This window comes from Echiichthys vipera (assembly GCF_963691815.1).
Source record: "Echiichthys vipera genome assembly, chromosome: 12".
Lineage (NCBI taxonomy): Eukaryota > Metazoa > Chordata > Actinopteri > Perciformes > Trachinidae > Echiichthys > Echiichthys vipera.
This window is the reverse complement of record NC_139837.1, coordinates 17,614,387-17,633,946: the sequence shown is the minus strand read 5'-3', so window position 1 is coordinate 17,633,946 and position 19,560 is coordinate 17,614,387. Positions and strand designations below refer to the sequence as shown.

The window sequence follows — 19,560 nt, the reverse complement described above, 5'->3', positions numbered from 1 at the left end:
CAGGCACCCAGGAAATAAGGAATGTTCTTCCCTGATGACTCAATGTGATGAAACTGAGCACTGAAATGACCAATATTTCACAGGTTTACCATCATTGATTATGCAATTCCAGGTACGATCAAGCTAGTGTCTAGAGGATTATCACAAGATGACTTAAGATGTGAGTCATTGTCCGGGGGTTCAAACTCTTCGCCTTTTGATACATGAGTCAGTATGAATCAAGCAGGAGTGGCTGTGTGAAGTATAACTAACAGAGAGCAGGCAGGGGCTTGTTTTTTCCAGTGGGATGTTCTGTCCTCAGTGTTTCACCCTCATTGTTTTATATGCTAAGGAAAAGACTGATGCAACTGACAAAATGACGTCTACTATCAGTTTTCCAGCGGAGAGAGAAAGTTATTTTCTCATATTAAATGCTCCTGCAGCTTTAGAATAAGCATTTGCATGCTGGTCATAGCTATAGTCTGCGTTGTTCCTGTTTCTTTGCTCCTGATTTGGTTAGAAAACAAAAGGCCACAAGCCAGACAGAACAGCACAGGAGGAAGTCGCATAGGCAAATTTACAAGGAAGTTTGACCTGGGGGTCCCAGTAACCTAATCTGAAATAGTCATAAAGGTGTGCCTTTCTCCAAGACAGCTCCTCTTTAACTGCGCAGTGCACACTCATCATTCATCATGTTAATAGTCTGGTCACAGGAGTTGGAGGGATTGGAGAAGCATCCAGGAGTTTGACACCTTGGTCTTTCAGGTTTCATATACTTTAAGGTATGCAATGATTGACACATTTGAACCTATATTACGGTTATAAGTGTATTAAACATCAATTACATGACAGCAGTTGTTACATGTTGTTGTTGATGCTCATAACATTTTCCATGGTGCACCATAATTCCTCGACTGTATGTAATTACCCTTGTTTGTGTCCAGTTTGTTTCCTAATACTGTGAGTCAAGTAGATATTCGTGTTATGCAGTGAACTGTACAGAACAATCTTTTTATTGTGCAAAACTGAAGTTGGATAAGCCAGGTACGTTGACAGGGCAGTTTTAGAAGGAAAGGAAACTATAGCTTGTCAGGGGTAGAATTTGCGTGGAGGCTGGTTTGCATGAACTGATGTGAATTGCGAGTCACATCATGGGGTTTTGGAAACGAACACTAACATCATTGCTGCATGCTGTGGCTTATCATGTTCTCAGAATAGCTGGTAATGTTTCGCTTGAAATGTATTGCTCTGATATGATCACACCAGTGGATCTTATGGTAAGCACACTGTCTCTTAGATATGTCCTGCCATTGACAAAGCATGCTAAGATTGTTTTAACGCAAGCTGGAGAATTTTACTTATAAAGGAATTCTTTGTGTCACAAACAACGTCAGACAGATACAGATCATCTCTGTCGTACATGTGTCTGTAGCCTTTTAGAAAAGTTAATAACCAGGTGCTGGTGTATTCATTTCAGTGTTTCTATTCACCTTCTGCACCACCTTATTAGGTACTGCATGCCTTTCATACAGCCATGATGTCAGAGGCTGACAAGTTTATGAACTGTCTGCTTTGTTAACTGTATGATCAGCTCAGACTTAAATGAAAGTAAAGGTAGACTTTGCATTATTAGTTCTAGAGTGATTAGTCATCAAGCCCCTCGGTGAGTGAGCGTCCTGTCTGCTTTCAGCAATTAAACAGAAGCATTTGCCCTAAATCACATGTCAGATTCCTGATATCTATTTATTTGCCCCTCGCACTCACTAGTTTTATCATCATCTAAAGGGTCCCGGACTGGTAAGCTATTTAACATGACTGAAACACGTACAACTACATTAAGTTTACATGTTTATTAGGTTACATGTTGTATTAGCGCATGCCACTGCATCAAAATGACGCAGTGTCCAGCGGATTTGGATTCAGGCAATCAACAAAAGAGAAGGGAAGGTCATGCGTGTACCACCAACACACCTTTGTCTGTAGATGTTAACCCCGGCTTAACAGTCAGGAAACTGGAATTCAAAGAATTACAATGAGGGGTTGGGAGTTTTTTTATTATCTGGAATTCCAGTCATTTTTCCTTTAGCAATGGCATTAGTAATCTGTTCACACACAAGCAGCTGATATAATGTAAGCCATTAAGGATCACACACTTGCAGCCTTGCTGGCGACTTTGTTATGACTAGTAAACTTTGAAAAACTGTTGTGAATTATGGAGGTTAAGTGGCTGCCTGAAGTGTAGTCCAAATACTAAACTATCTCTCTAGCCTTGACTTGGTTAATGGTTATGCCAACTGTATTGACGCAGAACTGGAACAAAGGAGAGTTTTGTTGAGGTAGTGTACTGTGTGTGTGAGTGTGTGAGTGTGTAACAAATGGAAAATTTGGTGCCGGGACAATATACTTGACTATGCAACTATTCTGTGTAAGGTGTGCTCACTGAGCTGTTACATCTCTCTAAAAAGATTCCCTGTGGTTATTTATTTAAGCTGCTGTGATTGGTGTGTTTTAAGTGTCAGAAGAAAAATTGTCACATACGAAAACTTTTAACGCTAACAGGTGACTGGTAAAAACGTGTTCAAAAGTGTATTTTTGTGTGCAGATGTTATAATTGATTGCCTTAGCCAAGTGGTAGTTTTGTAGAAAACAGATGTTTTAACTAGTGTGTGCACTGCTCACTGCCTCTGCTATAGTGGTTTATTTTTATTACCTTTCCCTACTGCAGTTATTGCCAAAACATCATTGGCATTTGGGCTTTTTAGGGATCAATTCCAAGAACTATTTTTCCTACCAATAAAGTTCATGGTAACAAATATGGTCTTAAAGCACTGATTATCTTTGATTAGTCTCAGTTGCTGAAGGGAAAGTGGCTTTAATGTAACAAGACATTTAGTTTAGTATGTATATTAATTTTCCCATTGTTAACCATCAAGGCATATGATTTAACACCGCATAGGCATCAACAGTTGTACAGCCAACAAAAGTAGACAAGCCATGACACACTAAAGATATACACTGCATAGACCACGATAAGAAAATATGATGACAGCAACACACAATATGTCAAAAACAGCCTAATCATGCTTTCTTAAGTGAAAACTTGTATACATGTCTTACAAGGCTAAATTTGATACTGGACACTTAACAGTCCTCCACATCTGACAACAGTGTGGCACTGTGGCTACAGATCCTTGAGAGATTAGTGATAAATGTTTGCAGATGCTGAAGAGACTCTGTGGCACCGAGCAAGACCAGACACTGGGCTTTTATTCTCTCACAATAATGGTTGCTTATTACTGCATCATAATGGCTGAAAAAGTAGAGGGGTTACAGAGTCGTCCAGAGCGACAGGCAGAGTGGAAGCACTTTGCACTACATCGAACAGGAACAGGCTATCGGTCTTATCTCAGACTTGCATGTTGACCAAATCATTTGCATTCCTCTACATGGCCTGTTTCAACAAAGTCAGTGAGTTGTCTACCACTGCTGCTTTCCCTTGAAACCTGTGGTATCAACCACAGATAATGCACGCCTGTAGAGTCAGTAACTGAAGCTGAGCTGGTGCTGGAGTCAAGTGTGTGCTTAAGTCTTAAGATAAGTCATTGTATTCCTACGCTACCACTGTTCAGACAGACTTGTCTTGCTTTGGCACTTAGGATGTGCTTAAGGAAATAGAGGTCATGATTCTGAAAAACTATATACCAAATAGGAGAGAGTGTGGAAACTCTGCGAAAACATGGAGTCGATTTGTGCTTTTCCTTCCCCCTCCCTTTAACTTGGCATTGACTGCAGTCTGCAGCACAGCAGCTTTATTATAGGGGCATACTTGGTGTGTGGAAGCGAGAGAAAAAGAGGTTTCACAGGCCAGACACGGCAAAGCTCAAATCCAAATGTAAAGGCAGAAGCAGCAGAGGAAGCAAATGCCTTGTTGTAATTCGTAATGGCGTAGTGAGTGTAATCGCTCACCACTATTACACCCCCTTTACACCATCAACCCTGTGATTTGTCAAAGAGCGTAAACATATTTCTTCTTTAGTGGTCAGCTCCTTCTCGCCAGCTCATCTTTTTCTCCCAGTGAGGTTTTGCATGGGAACTGTGTGGTGTGGATTGGAGCAAGTTTTGCAGCAAGAACAAACTCTCATGAGCTCGGAACTGACTCATGGAAAGTTAAAGGGTGCCAGAAGGTGTGTGTGTGTGTGTGTGTATGTATATGTGCGTGTCTGTGTGTGTGTGTGTCTGAATGAATTGAAATGCTGTTTGAGTCCTCATGTGAAGCCCATCATCCAGCTGCATATCAAAACTTCATAAATCACTATGTTTGGACACTTCCCATGCTCTCATGTGAGATATTTCTCTTGTTTAATATAATTCATTCCAGGAAGAGCTGTAAAAGGCTGTATGTTCTTTATGAAACGGTATATAGGAGATAAGTCAATTGAGTACGCTTGTTAATCGTGAATCAAATGTGTAGTTTGGGCCTACAGATTGATGAAATACATTTTTCCTAGAACATCAGGTTTGTGTTATCAGCTGTAAGCTGCCAACCAGTGATGCACATGTAATGGTGAACATATTTAGGTTATAAGCTTGTCAACACTAGTGAAAGAGTATTCCAGGCCCATGGCATAAGCTACATCTGTGGACTATCAACACCAAATTATGCTCTCCATCCCCAGTTGGCAATGTCACTCCATGTTTTGCTTTATGATGATTTGTGCCTCGTAGATTTAAATTTATTAGCCCAAAGTCAAAGCTTCAGTTCTTTAGCTTGGCAAAATGGTTTTGACCCCTTTGCCCTGCAAATATTTAAGGAAATGGAGCTCTCTGCACACTGGCCACTCAGTGCTCTCTTCTTTTTTTTTTACTGCTATGACTTCATATATTTAGGAAACGTTTGGGAGGAAAATTTCCCACTTGGCCAGGAAGGATATGAAACTGAATATGGAGTCCATTTCTCTACAATTCAAATGTAGCTCAATAAAGACATATAAACAAAGCTCCTGGTCCCCTTCCCCATTTTTTTCTTCCCATCAGTTTCCCCCCACCCTCTCTGTTTTTCCAAGCTTCAGTCTTCAGCAGTCAGGAGAACAAGAGGAAATGGCTGTGTTTTCCATAGAATATGCAGCGTTGAAATTAGGCCATGTCAGTAATGATTTGAGCGAGGCCTTTTACTGTAAACCACTCCCCGGATCGGCCTGGGAGTAGAACCACAGAGCTCTGAGCTGTCTTTTATTGATTTGTGGATAGAAGTCTGTTCAATGCAGCTTGATTTCTGTTAAACTAAAGTTGTCCCCTGACAGTGTTTTAACGCAGTCACAGCCTTGTTGTCATTTATCCATCTGGTGAGAGAAGTCATAATTAATGACATTGTGAGAGTGCATCTGGTTTATAACAGCATTCATTTCTTAATGTTAACAACAGAAAATGAAATCCTTAGCACACTGTCATGCCTAAGATGAAATGTTTTTTTAAAAACCCTGATAGTATTCATAACACCCCAATTTTCATGAAATGAGAAATAAGCATGTGTAATTGTGCTTTTAACTATTGGCATTTTCATCTCAGCCTCTCAAGTTAACTTAAATCCATAGTGCAGCTGCACAGAAGCCTGCTGACAGGGCGTCTGCCAGGTATGCAAAAGTGGAAATATGATTAATTACATTGTTGCAAAAGAGCAGGCATAATGAGTTTCCTACAATAAAGTGTAAAGCTGAAATAAAATGCATAACTAGCAGTAATTTAAATTTTTTTCTGTAAAATATGAAACAAGTGGCCTTTAATATGTTTTATAGTTTGGAAAGTCTCTTTAAGGTTGTCAAAGTGAGTTTGATATCCAAGAATGCTGTTGTGTACACAGTTTAAAGGTCTATCTCTCAAATCCTGACACCTACCTTCTGTCTGTGTTCCTCTTACCTGTCACAGAATCTCCTCAGTTGTCCTCGCCCCTCTCCACCAGTAAACATGACCAGGCGAAAGTTGACTTGGGTCCAGACTGTTACAACCGGCTATGTGTGGAGCCGCTGGACGGAGAGGGTGAACGTCCAGTGAGCCTGGTGTCCACCCTGTCCTCTGGTTCATCCCGTGATAGCCACAGCTTTTTTGGGAGCACCGTGGCCCTTCCTTCCTCCACCACCCCACCCATACAGAGCGAGGAGGACATAGACTTGGAGCTGAGCCCGGCCGAAAGCGTTGGAGAGCAGGCAGGGGACCGCAGTCCCACCCTCACATGCTCCAGGGGCCACTGGCGGGAACAGCTGGAGCCCAGGGTGATCAGCAACCAGTGGAACAACAACGCCACCTCCGTCAGGAAGGCAAGCGCTGAAATAACTCAATTCAACGCCACGCCTGTCGTCACGCACGCCATGGCGCCCAACCCAAAGCTGACCTATGTGGACCGTGTTGTCATAGAGATAATTGAGACAGAGCGCATGTACGTCAAGGACCTGCGCAGCATCGTGGAGGTGAGTGGGTTATGCTGACTGCACTGATATTTTTTTTCCAGTTACAGTCAGTGTTATTTTAACTTTCAGCCAAGTATTCACTGTGAGCCAACCATTAGATGTAGAGAGTAAATTGTCAGTATTTGGTGTATTTAAAGCATACGTTTGATTTGGATTAATGTGCAGCTATGACTTCATGTCTGAAGCACGATTTGGAGGTGATTTACTGAATTTGGCCAGCTAGGAGCCAAAATAAGGGAAATGGACTCAACGGCTGTTGAGAACAAATAATGTCTCCTGTGTTTCGAGCAGCTGTTTGTGGCCACAAATGAGTAAAACATCCAGTGGATTTTTCTGTTATTTTCATTACCACAGTACGTTCTGATTTCCCGCTTTCTAAACAAATCAGTCAGTTGACAAAAAGCCTTGCTTGACATCTGGCAGTTGTGTGATTTGTTTATAGATTTCTCATTCATAGAGATGAAGGCTGTGGAGCAACTTATGATCTGGTCATAGTGTTGTATATAAACTATTCTGTTTATTTACAGTGCAGTGAGAGTTTAAAGCCTGTAGCCTGGGATTATGGACTCAACTAGGACACAGTGCCTGCTTTCATGACAGAAAACATGGGCTTTATGATTTTAGCCAAAGATAGCGGAAACCTCATCACAGAGATGTGAAGCATGGAAAATGTGCCAGGGAAGATTTCTCCACTCAACAGACCACTTTCATCTTATCAGATCTTCTACCTTTTGTAGTCTGGAAACAACTTCCAGACCTTTCTGGTCCTCGATCCCTCCTGGGTCTTATATAGAAACAGGAGCACTCTGCTGTCAAACAATCTCCACTGCACTTATGGTAATGTCTTTACCATGTGAGGCATTTCTGAGACTTACTGGCAGTAAACCAGCTAGCACCTCTCCTCACCTTGTCTCAGACTCTTCTGGCACCCGGGGAGGGGAGGGAGTGCTGTCCACGTCACAGCTTGAGAAACGACGTGGTCCTGACAAACACTTCCAGGACTTCTAACTATTTCAGTTGACAGGAGCAGCAACCCATCAAGCAGTCTGCTCTGGCCCCGGTCACACAGGCCCTGCAGCAAACTCAAGCCTAGTCTGAGCTCTCAGACTCTCCCAGCCAACACAAACACCTCCATCTTTGCGCCAACTGGAGAAATAACATAGATGAAAGGAGAGAAATTGTTTTCTCTATAGGCTATGTGTGGGAACAGTGCATGGTGTGTCCTTGCCTTTAGATAGTGTTGTAAAGCCCATTGCACACGTGCACTTCATAACGGAAATGCCCTAGACATTACTCATGCAGATATCCTAATCAGTTGGATGAGACGTCAAACATAATTTACCATGCCAGCTCCCTAGTACAGTCTGTGTAATATCCAAATGAGCCCAAAGTTTGAGAATCCCCAGCGAGCAAGAGGGCATGTTGATGATGGTTTATATCATGCGGCTCACACCAAACCGGGAAGCAAACAACCCTCCAAGGGTGAAGAAGAAGGGTGATTTATACAAAGACCGCCAACAAAAATGTCAACTGGAGAAACAAGGAGATTCAGGAACTTCTGTCGTTAAGAGCTGACACCAAAATTGTCATGACCAAATTACGAACCAGCTACATGACCATGGTGTCATCTGCAGCATGTCATGCCTCCTGCATGCTCTAACCAGGCACTAGCCCTCACTTAAATCAAAGGCGTCGGCCATAGACCATCTCCTGTTATGTGTTAAATAAAAACTTCAGACAATATTTGCCGATGATTCGTCAGACACTGTGCGAACGTCGTATGAGAAAAGCTATTGCTGCTCACTCTCAAATCTCCCTCTCAACTGTCTCACCATGAAATAAATTTTTAAGAACAGCTGTTTGACCCAGCTGGTCTTACATGTCTAAATACATCCCCAACACCTGGCATGAACACACCCTGAATAGTCATTCTCCACATTGTTGAAACAAGAATGTGTTCATTGATGAGAGAATTCAAAAAGGTCTATTATTCATGTTTAACATTCATGATTTTTAATTTGACCCATAACAGTGTTTTTTTTTTCTTTATCCAAAACAGTTCTCATTGAGATCGGATCTCTTTTTTCAAGAAAGACCCGTGTATAAGATAAACATATACAGTTTAAATATATAGACAGACACACAATCATATACATTTTGCATGATGAAGGACAAAACATCCTTTCTTATTGTTGAATAAAGCACAGCTTGTAGCATTGTAAACTAGGAGACTACATACACAGCATTAAATCTCACAGGCTATGCTAAAGGTCACGTGTTTGTGTTATTAACACTGGGGGTGAGTTTTCTATAGGAGACTATGAGACGCCCTGCTGACTGCAAGTCAGCATTGCTCTCACTGCACAGGAATTCTCCATCCATGACCGGCTGCAGTTCATTTAGTACTGCAATGTGATGACTATACTCTTAAACTGGCCTGCCCGACAGGGCTGCTGAATTTATGTGTATTTACACCACATCGTCTGGGAGGCTATGTGTCTGTGCAAGCTGTTTATTGATGCTCTTTATATAGTCGTTCCATGTGTGCGTGTTTGTCTCTCGTCAACTTACTCTTCCACTTGGAGTTGTTTATATGCCACGTGAGTGTGTAATTGACCAAGAGGGAGGATAATCATCCAGATGTTGGCATATTTGACTGCTGTGTTTTTAGATATTTTTATCTGCTTCTGAAAACTTTGAATCTCCAGGGGAAGTCTGATCTGGGGAGGGGAACAGGCTGGGCTGATGTTTATGGTCTGGGTACCACAGAACCTCTTCCAGACAGTCACACTGACTTCTAGTCAGTGGAACAAATCCTTAAAAGGATCCTTTAAAGATCACATCAGTTGTATGTGAATTACTTGCTTTTTAAAAAAAGAAAAGCCTTGAAATCATGATGCGACACTTCTCTATGTTTGTACATTAGATGGCATCTAGCCCAACAATTATAGGAATCACTTGGTCAAACCAAATGTCATATAGAAACATCATAGTGGATTTAACAGAAACGCAAGGAGAAAATTGTTTTTCTATGTTCATGCTCCCTCTACTGGTAGGAATTTAGTAGTGCCCGTATGACACTTGACTTAATGTCACAAAATATTGACCTTTTATACGTTAAAACTCTGTTTTTATATGTGTAACTCCATCTCTACTGTCTTACCAGGACTACTTGGCTCATATTATTGATATGAGTAACCTTCCCATACGGCCAGAGCAAGTGTGTGCCCTGTTTGGAAACATAGAGGACATCTATGAGTTCAACAGGTAAGTGACACACACAAATACAAACACACTGAGAAGCAATATTTTTATTCTTTCTTTAACTGAGTATACTTTAATTTTCATATACTTTCATATGTATGTAATATGATGTTCTATTATATAAAAGAAGAATGAGGAATGTTAAGAATTCATGCTTTTATTTAACTCGCAGCTGATATTTCTTTCACTGACTCAAAACGGATGCAGTGAGAAACAAAGAAGCGACGCACAGTCTTTTGCAAATATCAGAAAGCTAGGAAAATGGTGGTGCAACTATCATTACATTTATTCCAGAGAGTACTCCTCGCTGACCACACTGCATGCCAAAACACACATTAACATTCCTCTTTCCTCTCACAGCAAGGAGCCTCCCCAGTAATGCCAAGGCTATCACACAGTTCTGAACAACAATTTGATTCTTATTACTTTCTAATGAAATTCTAACTGGCTGTACAAGACAGATTCTGACATATTCTTGATCCAAAGGGCCATGTGTTGACCTTTTGTAAGCAAGTGGGCGTTATTTCTAGTCACATTGCACTGGAAGGCTGTTAGCAATGGAGATAGCTATCCTGTCTCTTATAACAGTGTCTGTGAACAGGTGCCACATGCTTTCTTAATACTGCAACACAGTTGTACTAATTTTTCAGGAGGCTGCCTAGGGAAAACCAGTTTTTGTTGCAAGGGAGATTTTTTTTTTTTTTTACAGTGTCTCTCTCTTTGGGGAAATCTAAAAAAATTAAAATATCAATGCCAGTTTATTCATTATGACACAGGGATCACAAACTGACAAGCACAAAACATTTACTATACATACTGTACTGTATGCACAGTAGATGTCTGATAACATTTACTTACTTTGTTAATTTTAATTTAAACCCTTTGGCTTTGTAATCTTGGGGTGTCATTACCTCACATTTAACATGAACATTAATTGATATAGAAAGACTTTCTTTTCTGCAGAAATATTTATTTCTTTGTAACACACAACCCTCTTTCAGCGTTAAATATTGACAGAGCAAAGTCATGCGGTATGAACAAATATTGCCATTTTGTCCAAAACAAATGTCCACACCAAGATTTTTCTCATTGTACCATGAACATGCTGATTCATTTGCTTATTAGTCAGCTTCAGCAAAGCCACATCGTCTTTGATATAAGTTATGGAATGCTGTGTGATGAATTGTGTTTGATTCTTGTGTACTTATGGGTTATGTTAACTGGACAGCTCTCGTGTGGAGCACGAAATGATTGATGTTCAGGTTGTTTATACAGTTTGTACCAGTATTTTTCCATGGAGCCATTCATGTATCCTCCTTCAGTCGTGCACATGTTGTTGAAGTGATGTCACACTCTGTAAAGCATAAAAAGACTGTACAACTCTCAGGTTTTCTCTGAATAAAGCTTGTTCTTCATGGGACTGTGGGCATGGAGAATTCCAAGTCAAATGCATGTTCTTTCACACTGTTTATCAGTGTGTTCTGCCATCTAGTGGAGATTTTCAAGAAATGCATGGATTTACTTTTTCTTTCATCAGTATTCCTTCCTTTGTGGTTTACTTCTGCTTTTGTATTCCTGTCTACACAAATAAATTAGCTTAACAAGTCCATTAACACTCAGCTTTCTCTCTGTGTTCTGCATTTCAGTGAACTGCTGCAGTCCTTAGACATGTGTGATAATGACCCTGTCGACATCGCTCGATGCTTTGTAGATAAGGTGAGGGGGAGCGTCTTGCTCATGCTGATTTACAGTGATCTCTGTTTCTCCCAAAAATAAACACTAGTGATATGTTTGTCTGACTTGTGTTTCCTCAGAGTGAATACTTTGAAATATACACTCAGTATTGCACCAACTATCCCAAGTAAGTAGCTAGAAAATAGTCATTTTAAGGGACTTAGACTTTTGCGCAGTATTTTCGTTGAAAGTCAACTTTTACACGATTAATATAGTTCTCTGCTGTCCTCCAGTTCAGTGGCAGCCCTGACTGACTGCATGAGGAGTAAAACTTTGGCCAAGTTCTTTAGGGACCGACAGGCTGTTCTGAAGCGCTCCCTCCCTTTGGGCTCCTATCTGCTAAAGCCGGTCCAGAGGATTCTAAAGTATCACCTGCTGCTTCAGGTAAAGAATGTCCTCAGTCATCCTTAGGGGTGAACATTTCAACCAAAGAGTGATTTCTCTTTTATAGTTCTTTGATTTTTATTTATTATTAAGAGACTAGAAGTTGTCTAGTATTTCACACGTTAAAAGCAACAACACCTCTCAAAAAGATTGATTTGAGCTTGCATCTCTCTTTGTGCTGGGCAGGATTTAACAAGTTCCTTGGAGGAGTGATCTTGTCAGAAATTGTAACTGTCCCTGATATGTTTTTAAAGGAAATTGCAAAGCACTTTGACTCAGACGAAGAGGGCTATGAGGTTGTTCAGGAGGCCATAGACACCATGACCGGAGTGGCCTGGTACATCAATGATATGAAGAGGAAACACGAACATGCCGTCAGAGTGCAGGTCAGATGGAATAAACACTCAATGCATGCCAAAATCCTCCTTAAAAATGTGTCTTTATCTCATTGACATGCAGTGCTTACAAGCAGCACAGAATGTACTCAGTCTGGGTGCGTTTGCAAGATCAGCTGCTCCGTTACAAGCTCTCCCTCTCTTCAGACACTTTCTGATCTTCTCATGTACCTTTGTATCCAGTGCTTCTGTAATTCTTTCCTCTCTTGTAGGGTTTGGAGGGCCCAAATTAATTAATTACACATATTTGCTTTCATAAAGATCCAAAGCCCCAAAACTCCAAAGTATTTCCCAGCAGATCGTTTCCAAAGCAAACAATGAATCTGACCTATACATCTAGTCTACTGGAGCGTTAAAGTGAGGGCTGCAGCTTTAAAATGATTTCCTTGGTTTGAGTCACCTTCCTGGTTTGATTTGTTTTATACGGTTGCCATTTATTTTCTTTCATGCTGAAGGAATATGACTGAGAGTGTGTGTGTGTGTGTGTGCATGTTGTGCTTTCATGTGCATCTGCAGGAGATACAGTCTCTTCTGATCAACTGGAAGGGTCCTGACCTGACCACCTATGGAGAGCTGGTGCTGGAGGGCACCTTTCACGTCCTGCGGGCAAAGAACACCCGTACGCTCTTCCTCTTCGAAAAGATGCTCCTCATTACCAAGAAAAGAGGAGAACACTATATCTACAAGATTCACATCTCAGTATGAGTTTTGACATTTTTTTTCCCATGATCCCATTGATTGGTGATTCAATCGTTTTAAAAAATGTAAATGAAATGAAGAATATGACATCGGTGTAAGAAAGAAAGCTCATATTTTCTCTGACATTACACAAGATTAACATCATTAAATAACATTTTTAAGAAGGTAGCAAATGTGACCAAGTCAATTGGGTTATGCCTCAGCTACATCACTACGTTCCTTGTTGTTGCAGTGCTCCACCCTAATGCTACTTGACAGTGCCAAGGATCCCCTGCTCTTCAGCGTCATCCATTTTAAGCATCCCAAGCAACCACATACAGTGCAGGTAAATGTCACCCTTCTTCTGCAGCCCAATAACAGAACACATGAGATTGCATCGGTTGTGCAGCAATATCACAAAACACCTGCTGTGGTTCTTTTTTGCACTTTTGTAGTCTTGATTTTTCTTATAATAATTTCTGTCTCTATTCTGTATGCATGCTTGTATCTGGTGTATCTTTACTGACAGTAGCTCAGTGACTCTTTTCTAAATGACAAGTGCTTGTTGTTCCAGGCCAAGTCAGTAGAAGAGAAGCGTCTCTGGGCCCTTCACATTAAACGACTCATTCTTGAGAACCACAACACCATCGTCCCACAGAAGGTAAGCAACACCGCCCTTCACACAGGATTTGTATCTGCTCAGGTACGGAAGAATTGCCTCGTGTTTAAACATTCTGTCTTTTTCTTTAAAGGCAAAAGAAGCCATCCTGGACAATTCAGATTGTAAGTGTTACAAATGGAGTAACTTCTCTGTAATGCTAGGGCCACTTTAACTGTTTCCATAGCAACCAAAGATACAGCTCACAAAAGAGGAGGGTGGTTAATTTTCAGTGGAAAATGTGGAATGCTATTGAATTTAACTGGAAGGCATAGCCCTTAACCCATCTATCTATGTGGAGAAAATTGTTTTTGTAATTGCGGCTCTGAGTGTGATGATGTATCCCTCTGCTGCTCAGATCCAGGGAAGTACCACTACAGTCCTGAGAGGCTGAAGAAAGCAGAGTCCTGCCAAGCTGACGACTTCCATCTTGGAGGGCGAAATGGGAGAAGGAGATCAGGTAAAAAAAGAAAAGACTACTCTATCCATCTAAGTGTGTCTGTTTGTCATATATTAAAGAAAAAAAGAAAGCATGCCTTTATTAGTCCTGTGAGGTCCTATATACATGCATTGATGGAGAGATGTCAGAGCGAGAGTCCCATGAGAAGTGCCCAGAGCAGTTTTGGGGTTTGCAGTGCCCAGGGGGAGAAATGGCATCTCTCCAGCCACCAGTCCACCCTCCTCTCTTGGTCCATATGGGGACTTGAACCCTTTGGTTCCCAAGCCAAATCCCTATGTTATTGTCTGTTAAGTAACTCTCTATCAAAGAGAGAGTTAAAACAATGGTGATCATATGACCCGCTAATAAAAACACTTGTTGCCTCTTTGCCGAGTATTCCAATCTGTGTGTCTGTGGCGACATTCCCTTCCTATATTCAAATACGGCGCCATGGTAATGACGTTGTTGACAATGGTTGGTCTGGTCTGTCAGTGGAACTTGTCATTGCCGGTTTTGCTGCGAAATTGGGAACTTCTGAGTCAGGCTTGTAGTAAGGGCAGAATTATAATAGGAACATGTGTGTGTATGGATTTAAGAGGGTAACATATATGGGACAGACTGGAAGTAGGGAGATCAATGTGCGTCAATAAAGTTAACAAAAGAGCAATTTTTCTGTCTTTTTAGAGCCTGCAAAACAAATCATACGGAGCACAAAAGGTTGGTATATCATGTTTGTTTGTTTTTTTGTATAACTGGATGTTTAGCAAGATTTTGGCAGCCAAAAGGGCAGCTTCATTAACAGTGGCTCAGTTTGATCCAATAACCCAGAAGCCCCAAAGCGCCCTCCCAAGGTTAGTTTGTGTCTGTTGAATAGAAGCTGCCCAGTTGCACTTTGGCTTTGTTCTCCCTCAAAGACACCTGGAAAACAGATCAAAAGACACCCTCACTCACACTCAATTGGCCTCACCCATAATGAAGTTAATTATATGCCACATTGATGGAAGGCTCTGTCATACACAAGCGCTTTTCAATAGTCAAATTCAGCCTTGCCTTCAGATCCCCATCTCCCTGTTCTCATCTAGTCTAATTGGCCATTATGAAAGAGAAACCTCTGTGTTCTCGTCCCCAGTTCTCCCTTGCTCCCGGTCCAGTCCAGAAACAATGTAATGAAGAAGCAATTTTCATGTCAACCCTTCCATCTCAGTGAGGGAGTAGGTCATCACATCCTGGCTAATTGCATCAAGTCCAGTTTGAGCCTCTGAGAGGAAGATGTTTCTAATTGGTATTTATCTAATCATAAGGCCTCCCTTAAGTCTGGGCTGGACTGATTTCTGCCTTGCTCAGTCTGCTTGTGCAGGCAGAGATTGTCTCCTTACCTTAATTGAACTAGATGCATGAGGTATTGAGGTTATTTTGTCATGTAATATTTGACTGGAAGAGGCCTTTTCAGAGTTATTGACCTTCTCTTTTGTTTATCTCTCCTCCTCTTCTTTATCTTTGTTCTCCGTTCAGCTGTTTTGAAGGTAAGTGCTTAAATCCAAATGTAGTCTTTTATTAAACCTTGATAAGCTTTTTTATTCTGTTGTGTGAAAGCACTTTTTAGGCCAGTGTGCTGCGGTGAGATATGGTTTACCCAGTTTTGACTCAGCAGTTCAAACCTTTCGCTCTAATTGCAAAAGAACTTCAACCAAAAATGATAAAAATACAATCCTTATCTTCACAGAACATGCTTTGACTTGCCCTGGATTACAAAAACCATATCCCATCCAAAGCTAAAGCAGCTTTATGATGATTCCATCCCATTTACAGCTTTGCAATCACATCATGGCTTTAGCACTGGCCTTGCAATAACCAACCACATTTCTATGACTTCACGCTACAGCATGCAGACAGTGAGGGCGCACTGCTGGGGGAGAGGTGCTCCCTCCAGCCAGCCAGTAGTGTCAGTACGCTGGCCTCCAGTCTAGGCGAGCCACAGGCTGAGAGGCCATGTGTGGAGGATCAAATTCCTAGAAGGGAATCTCTGGAGCAGCTAAGTCCTTCTGACAGTGACCTGAAACTGGGCTCTTCACCCAGTGAGGGGGGGATGGAGCTGGAGATGGCAGAGGTTGCAAAGGAAGAGGAGGAAGGGGAGATTTACAAGGAAGATATACTGATGGGAGACGACCAGGTAGCCGACTTTGCCAGCTCAGTGCTGGCAGCCATCTCCTGCTGGCACTATAGAGCCAGGGCTTTGCTTTCTACTCACTTCACAACGGTGAGGGTTTCTGCCACCCATGGGTTTCCCATTTCCTGCTCCTATCCTCTGGCTTACTTCTCTTCCACTCTTTCTCCCACGCAGGCTCTTGCCCCTCTTCCTCCTTTTTTCTTCATAAATAGAACCAACTAACACCTGCTACCATTTGCACTGTGCACATTGAATGCTTTAGGGTTGAATTCCTTCCATTGAAGTGCACGGACTGAAGTTCTCCCAAACTGTTCACTGTGAACTCTAAAACATATGGGGGAAGTCATATTTGGTGCATGCCTTTGCTTTTACTGTTTCTGGAGGTCATCCCACTGTGCATGCACTGTTCTCCTCTGATTGTATGTTTTCCTCATCTGTGTAGCTACAGTGTGTGTGTCTGTGTTTCATGATTGGGGTATTTGGGGACATGATTGATGTTGACGCTTCTGCCTGCATTTGCATTAGAACCAGTGGCTTAATGCGTCCTGTTAAATGTTGTTTGACTTCAAAGACTATTGCAGCTATCTAATGAAATTATAATACTAAAAGCCTTGCTCTTCGATAATCATATTCCTCCTCTGAATATTCATAATGACAAAGTCTTTGTTAAGGTTAATTGTCATTTGAGGTCGAGGACTTTTATTATAACCATTTAGTGGATTTTTCGCCCCCGCAACACATTAGGTCTCTAGGAAATGGTTGTCCTCTGTAACACATTCTGCTGCTTCATGCTGCTTCACAGTGTGATCTCTTGGAGGATTTAGAACAAGAACTCTCAGTTTAATGCCCTGTTTTGCTTTCTTTAAGGATGAGCAGATCATAGATACGGCTGAATTGAAAACCACACCGAGAGATGGGGAAGGAACTCACAGGCAGGAGGAAAAACATGTGGATGTGGCTGTGAAAGAAACACTCGCCACGCAGGTACTTATAAAGCTGTGTAAAGAGTTTCGCTTCCACATGTTTCTCTGAGGCAACATTGGACATGTATTCAGTGTTAAAGAATGCCCTGTATCCTCATGCCCTTGGTTTGGCTTGGTTTGTTGTTAAGCGCATTTTCTAGCCATTGTATATTTTGAATGAGACACTTCCAGTCTGCTTGCTATTATATAGCTGAATGACAGCAAGCTGATTCAATACTGCAATAGACATTTCAGTAAGTTTCCTACCAAACAAGTGCCATTGCCATAAGCACATTTCTCTAAGGCCTATTTGAAAACATGCCTGAAGCTATATTAGTGCGTGATGTTCTGGAAATTGAAATGCGACAAAAGCACCGCTGTTCAGTCATCATCACTCCTACTGAGAAAGGTTACACTGTATTTGGGGGCATTTCTTACCTGATTTTCAAGGTAACTTTGCGAAAAAAGCTCCTGTGCAGTGTGTCCTGTGAGTGTAATTTTTTACTGTTCCTTTCCTCATCTCCACCACACAGCTCCAAGCTGCAACTTTTGCAATCTCTGGCACTCCAAGAGAGGCAGGCAACACCTGGAAACAAATTTAGATTAATTGCCGACTAGGTGACATCAGCGCTATGTACAATCTTCGAGCTGCAGACATCACAATGTTCACTGTTAAACTCTCTAAGGGTAACAGAAATGGTCGAACAAGGAGTAATCACTCCTTCATTTTTACCACAGTTTCATATTGTACATTGGTCACTGTAATATAGCTCAAGTGGGCCTCATAAGATAAAAGATATGCATCATAAATTGTGGATGCTTTAGATTAAACTGCCTAGGTCCATTATGTTAATGGAAAACAGAGAGTGCTTTCCATCATAATGTCTCTCTTACTCACTATACCCCACTTTGCAAACACTGTTATCATGTTTTAGGTCAGTGTGGAGGAGCTGTGCCCTCTGGACTGTGTCCTTCAAGCAAGAAAGAGCGACCAGCTGGAGGTGCATTACTCCCAGTGCCCCAAGTCTCCTGCCTACCCTTTGCAACAAGAAGCTGACCCACCAGAACCTCAGGATACATCGAGAGAGACTGGAGAGGAAGAAGAAGGTGAGAATGATTCCTCTGTTCTCCAAGTGGAGGAGACAAGTGTGCTGAGCAATGGGGAGCTCTCAGAGGAGGAAGAAGAGGCGCTTTCAGACAATAAAAGCATCCTTCCTTCCTCTGTGTTGGACCAGGCAAGTGTTATAGCTGAGCGCTTCATCAGCAATCTGTCCAGACGGAGCAGTCTGGTTTCAGAGGACTTGGGTTCCCTTGCCTGTCCATCCCCCTCAATAGATAATGATGTATTCAAAAGCCCCTCAGCTTGCATGGACTTAGAGCAACAGACCCAGATGCTGTCCAGCTCGCCTTCAGAGCCAAAGATGTCCTCAGAGGCTATTCTGTCAACGCCTGCACACGATCCTGCACTGAACGCCCTCACTGAAGGGGATCTCAGGTCCACTCTCTCTAAACAAGATCGCCTCCTCATCCGCAAGATCAGAAGATACTACGAGCACGCTGAGCACCAAGATGCTAACTTTAGCATCAAGCGCAGGGAGAGCCTCTCCTACATCCCAGCAGGTCTGGTCCGGCACTTGAGCCAACAGCTTGACAGTATTCCTCAGGAGCAGGCTGTCCCAGTCAATAAGAAGGTCCTCTCTCGGAACCGCCCCACTTCCTGGTCTGTGTTTGATCTTCCTGGCTTGGAAAAGAGTCGGAACACAGACTTTCATCAAAAGACTGAAACACAGAGACCAGCCAAGGCTAGATCTCAGAGCATCACAGATGACTCTACCACAGAAGAAGAGTTCAGACCCTCATCAGACATGCACAAGGTTTGGCAAGACATGGAAATGGAGGAGGAGAGCCATGTCCTGCAGATTGAAGAGGACAAACTTAATTGCTCAAGATTTGAAGAAATGCTAGATATCAGCTCAGACAGTTCAGATGTAAAAAACAGTAAGCAACCACCTCCTAGTTTAGAAGAGTCAGACATAAGCACTGCCTCAGATGGCTCCTCCATATCATCTCCCGCCACAACATTTCCAGCAGTGGAGGGGGGATCCTGTCAGGACTCTACGTCTCAAGACAAAAGCCTCATCAAACATGGCCAACTACCCAAGATCATTTGCCTCCGACCAAGTTTGGACGAGGACCAGATCCTGCAAGACATGGGAAAGATGAAAAACAAGGTGTTCCAGCTGGCACGTCAGTACAGTCAACGCATCAAAAATAACAGACCGCTGGTCTGGCAGAGGAACCGAGAAAGAGCAAATCAACAGGGGTTCAAGAATATGCCGGCTGTCCAAGAGGAGAAGATGCAATTGAAGAAAAAGGGTAAATAGGATGCAAATGATTGCCATTAAGCTTTCTTTTGCAATAACCTACCTCATAAGCTGA

The 19,560-nt window shown here is 42.1% G+C and overlaps 1 protein-coding gene across 1 annotated transcript in view; it reads left to right on the top strand.

The window, feature by feature from the left end:
* LOC310954732 (pleckstrin homology domain-containing family G member 3-like) overlaps nt 1–19,560 on the top strand; it is a gene marked incomplete at its 5' end in the record, with an annotated part of 29,823 nt that overhangs the window by 8,703 nt on the left and 1,560 nt on the right. Inside the window, 15 exons of the mRNA XM_083924372.1 lie at nt 5,902–6,440; nt 9,607–9,707; nt 11,351–11,420; nt 11,519–11,565; nt 11,672–11,822; nt 12,077–12,208; nt 12,734–12,916; nt 13,149–13,241; nt 13,470–13,556; nt 13,648–13,678; nt 13,912–14,013; nt 14,677–14,713; nt 15,868–16,249; nt 17,027–17,143; nt 18,057–19,497. Coding sequence (XP_083780498.1) covers nt 5,902–6,440; nt 9,607–9,707; nt 11,351–11,420; nt 11,519–11,565; nt 11,672–11,822; nt 12,077–12,208; nt 12,734–12,916; nt 13,149–13,241; nt 13,470–13,556; nt 13,648–13,678; nt 13,912–14,013; nt 14,677–14,713; nt 15,868–16,249; nt 17,027–17,143; nt 18,057–19,497 — 3,513 coding nt within the window. The remainder of the gene's footprint in view (nt 1–5,901; nt 6,441–9,606; nt 9,708–11,350; nt 11,421–11,518; nt 11,566–11,671; nt 11,823–12,076; nt 12,209–12,733; nt 12,917–13,148; nt 13,242–13,469; nt 13,557–13,647; nt 13,679–13,911; nt 14,014–14,676; nt 14,714–15,867; nt 16,250–17,026; nt 17,144–18,056; nt 19,498–19,560) is intronic.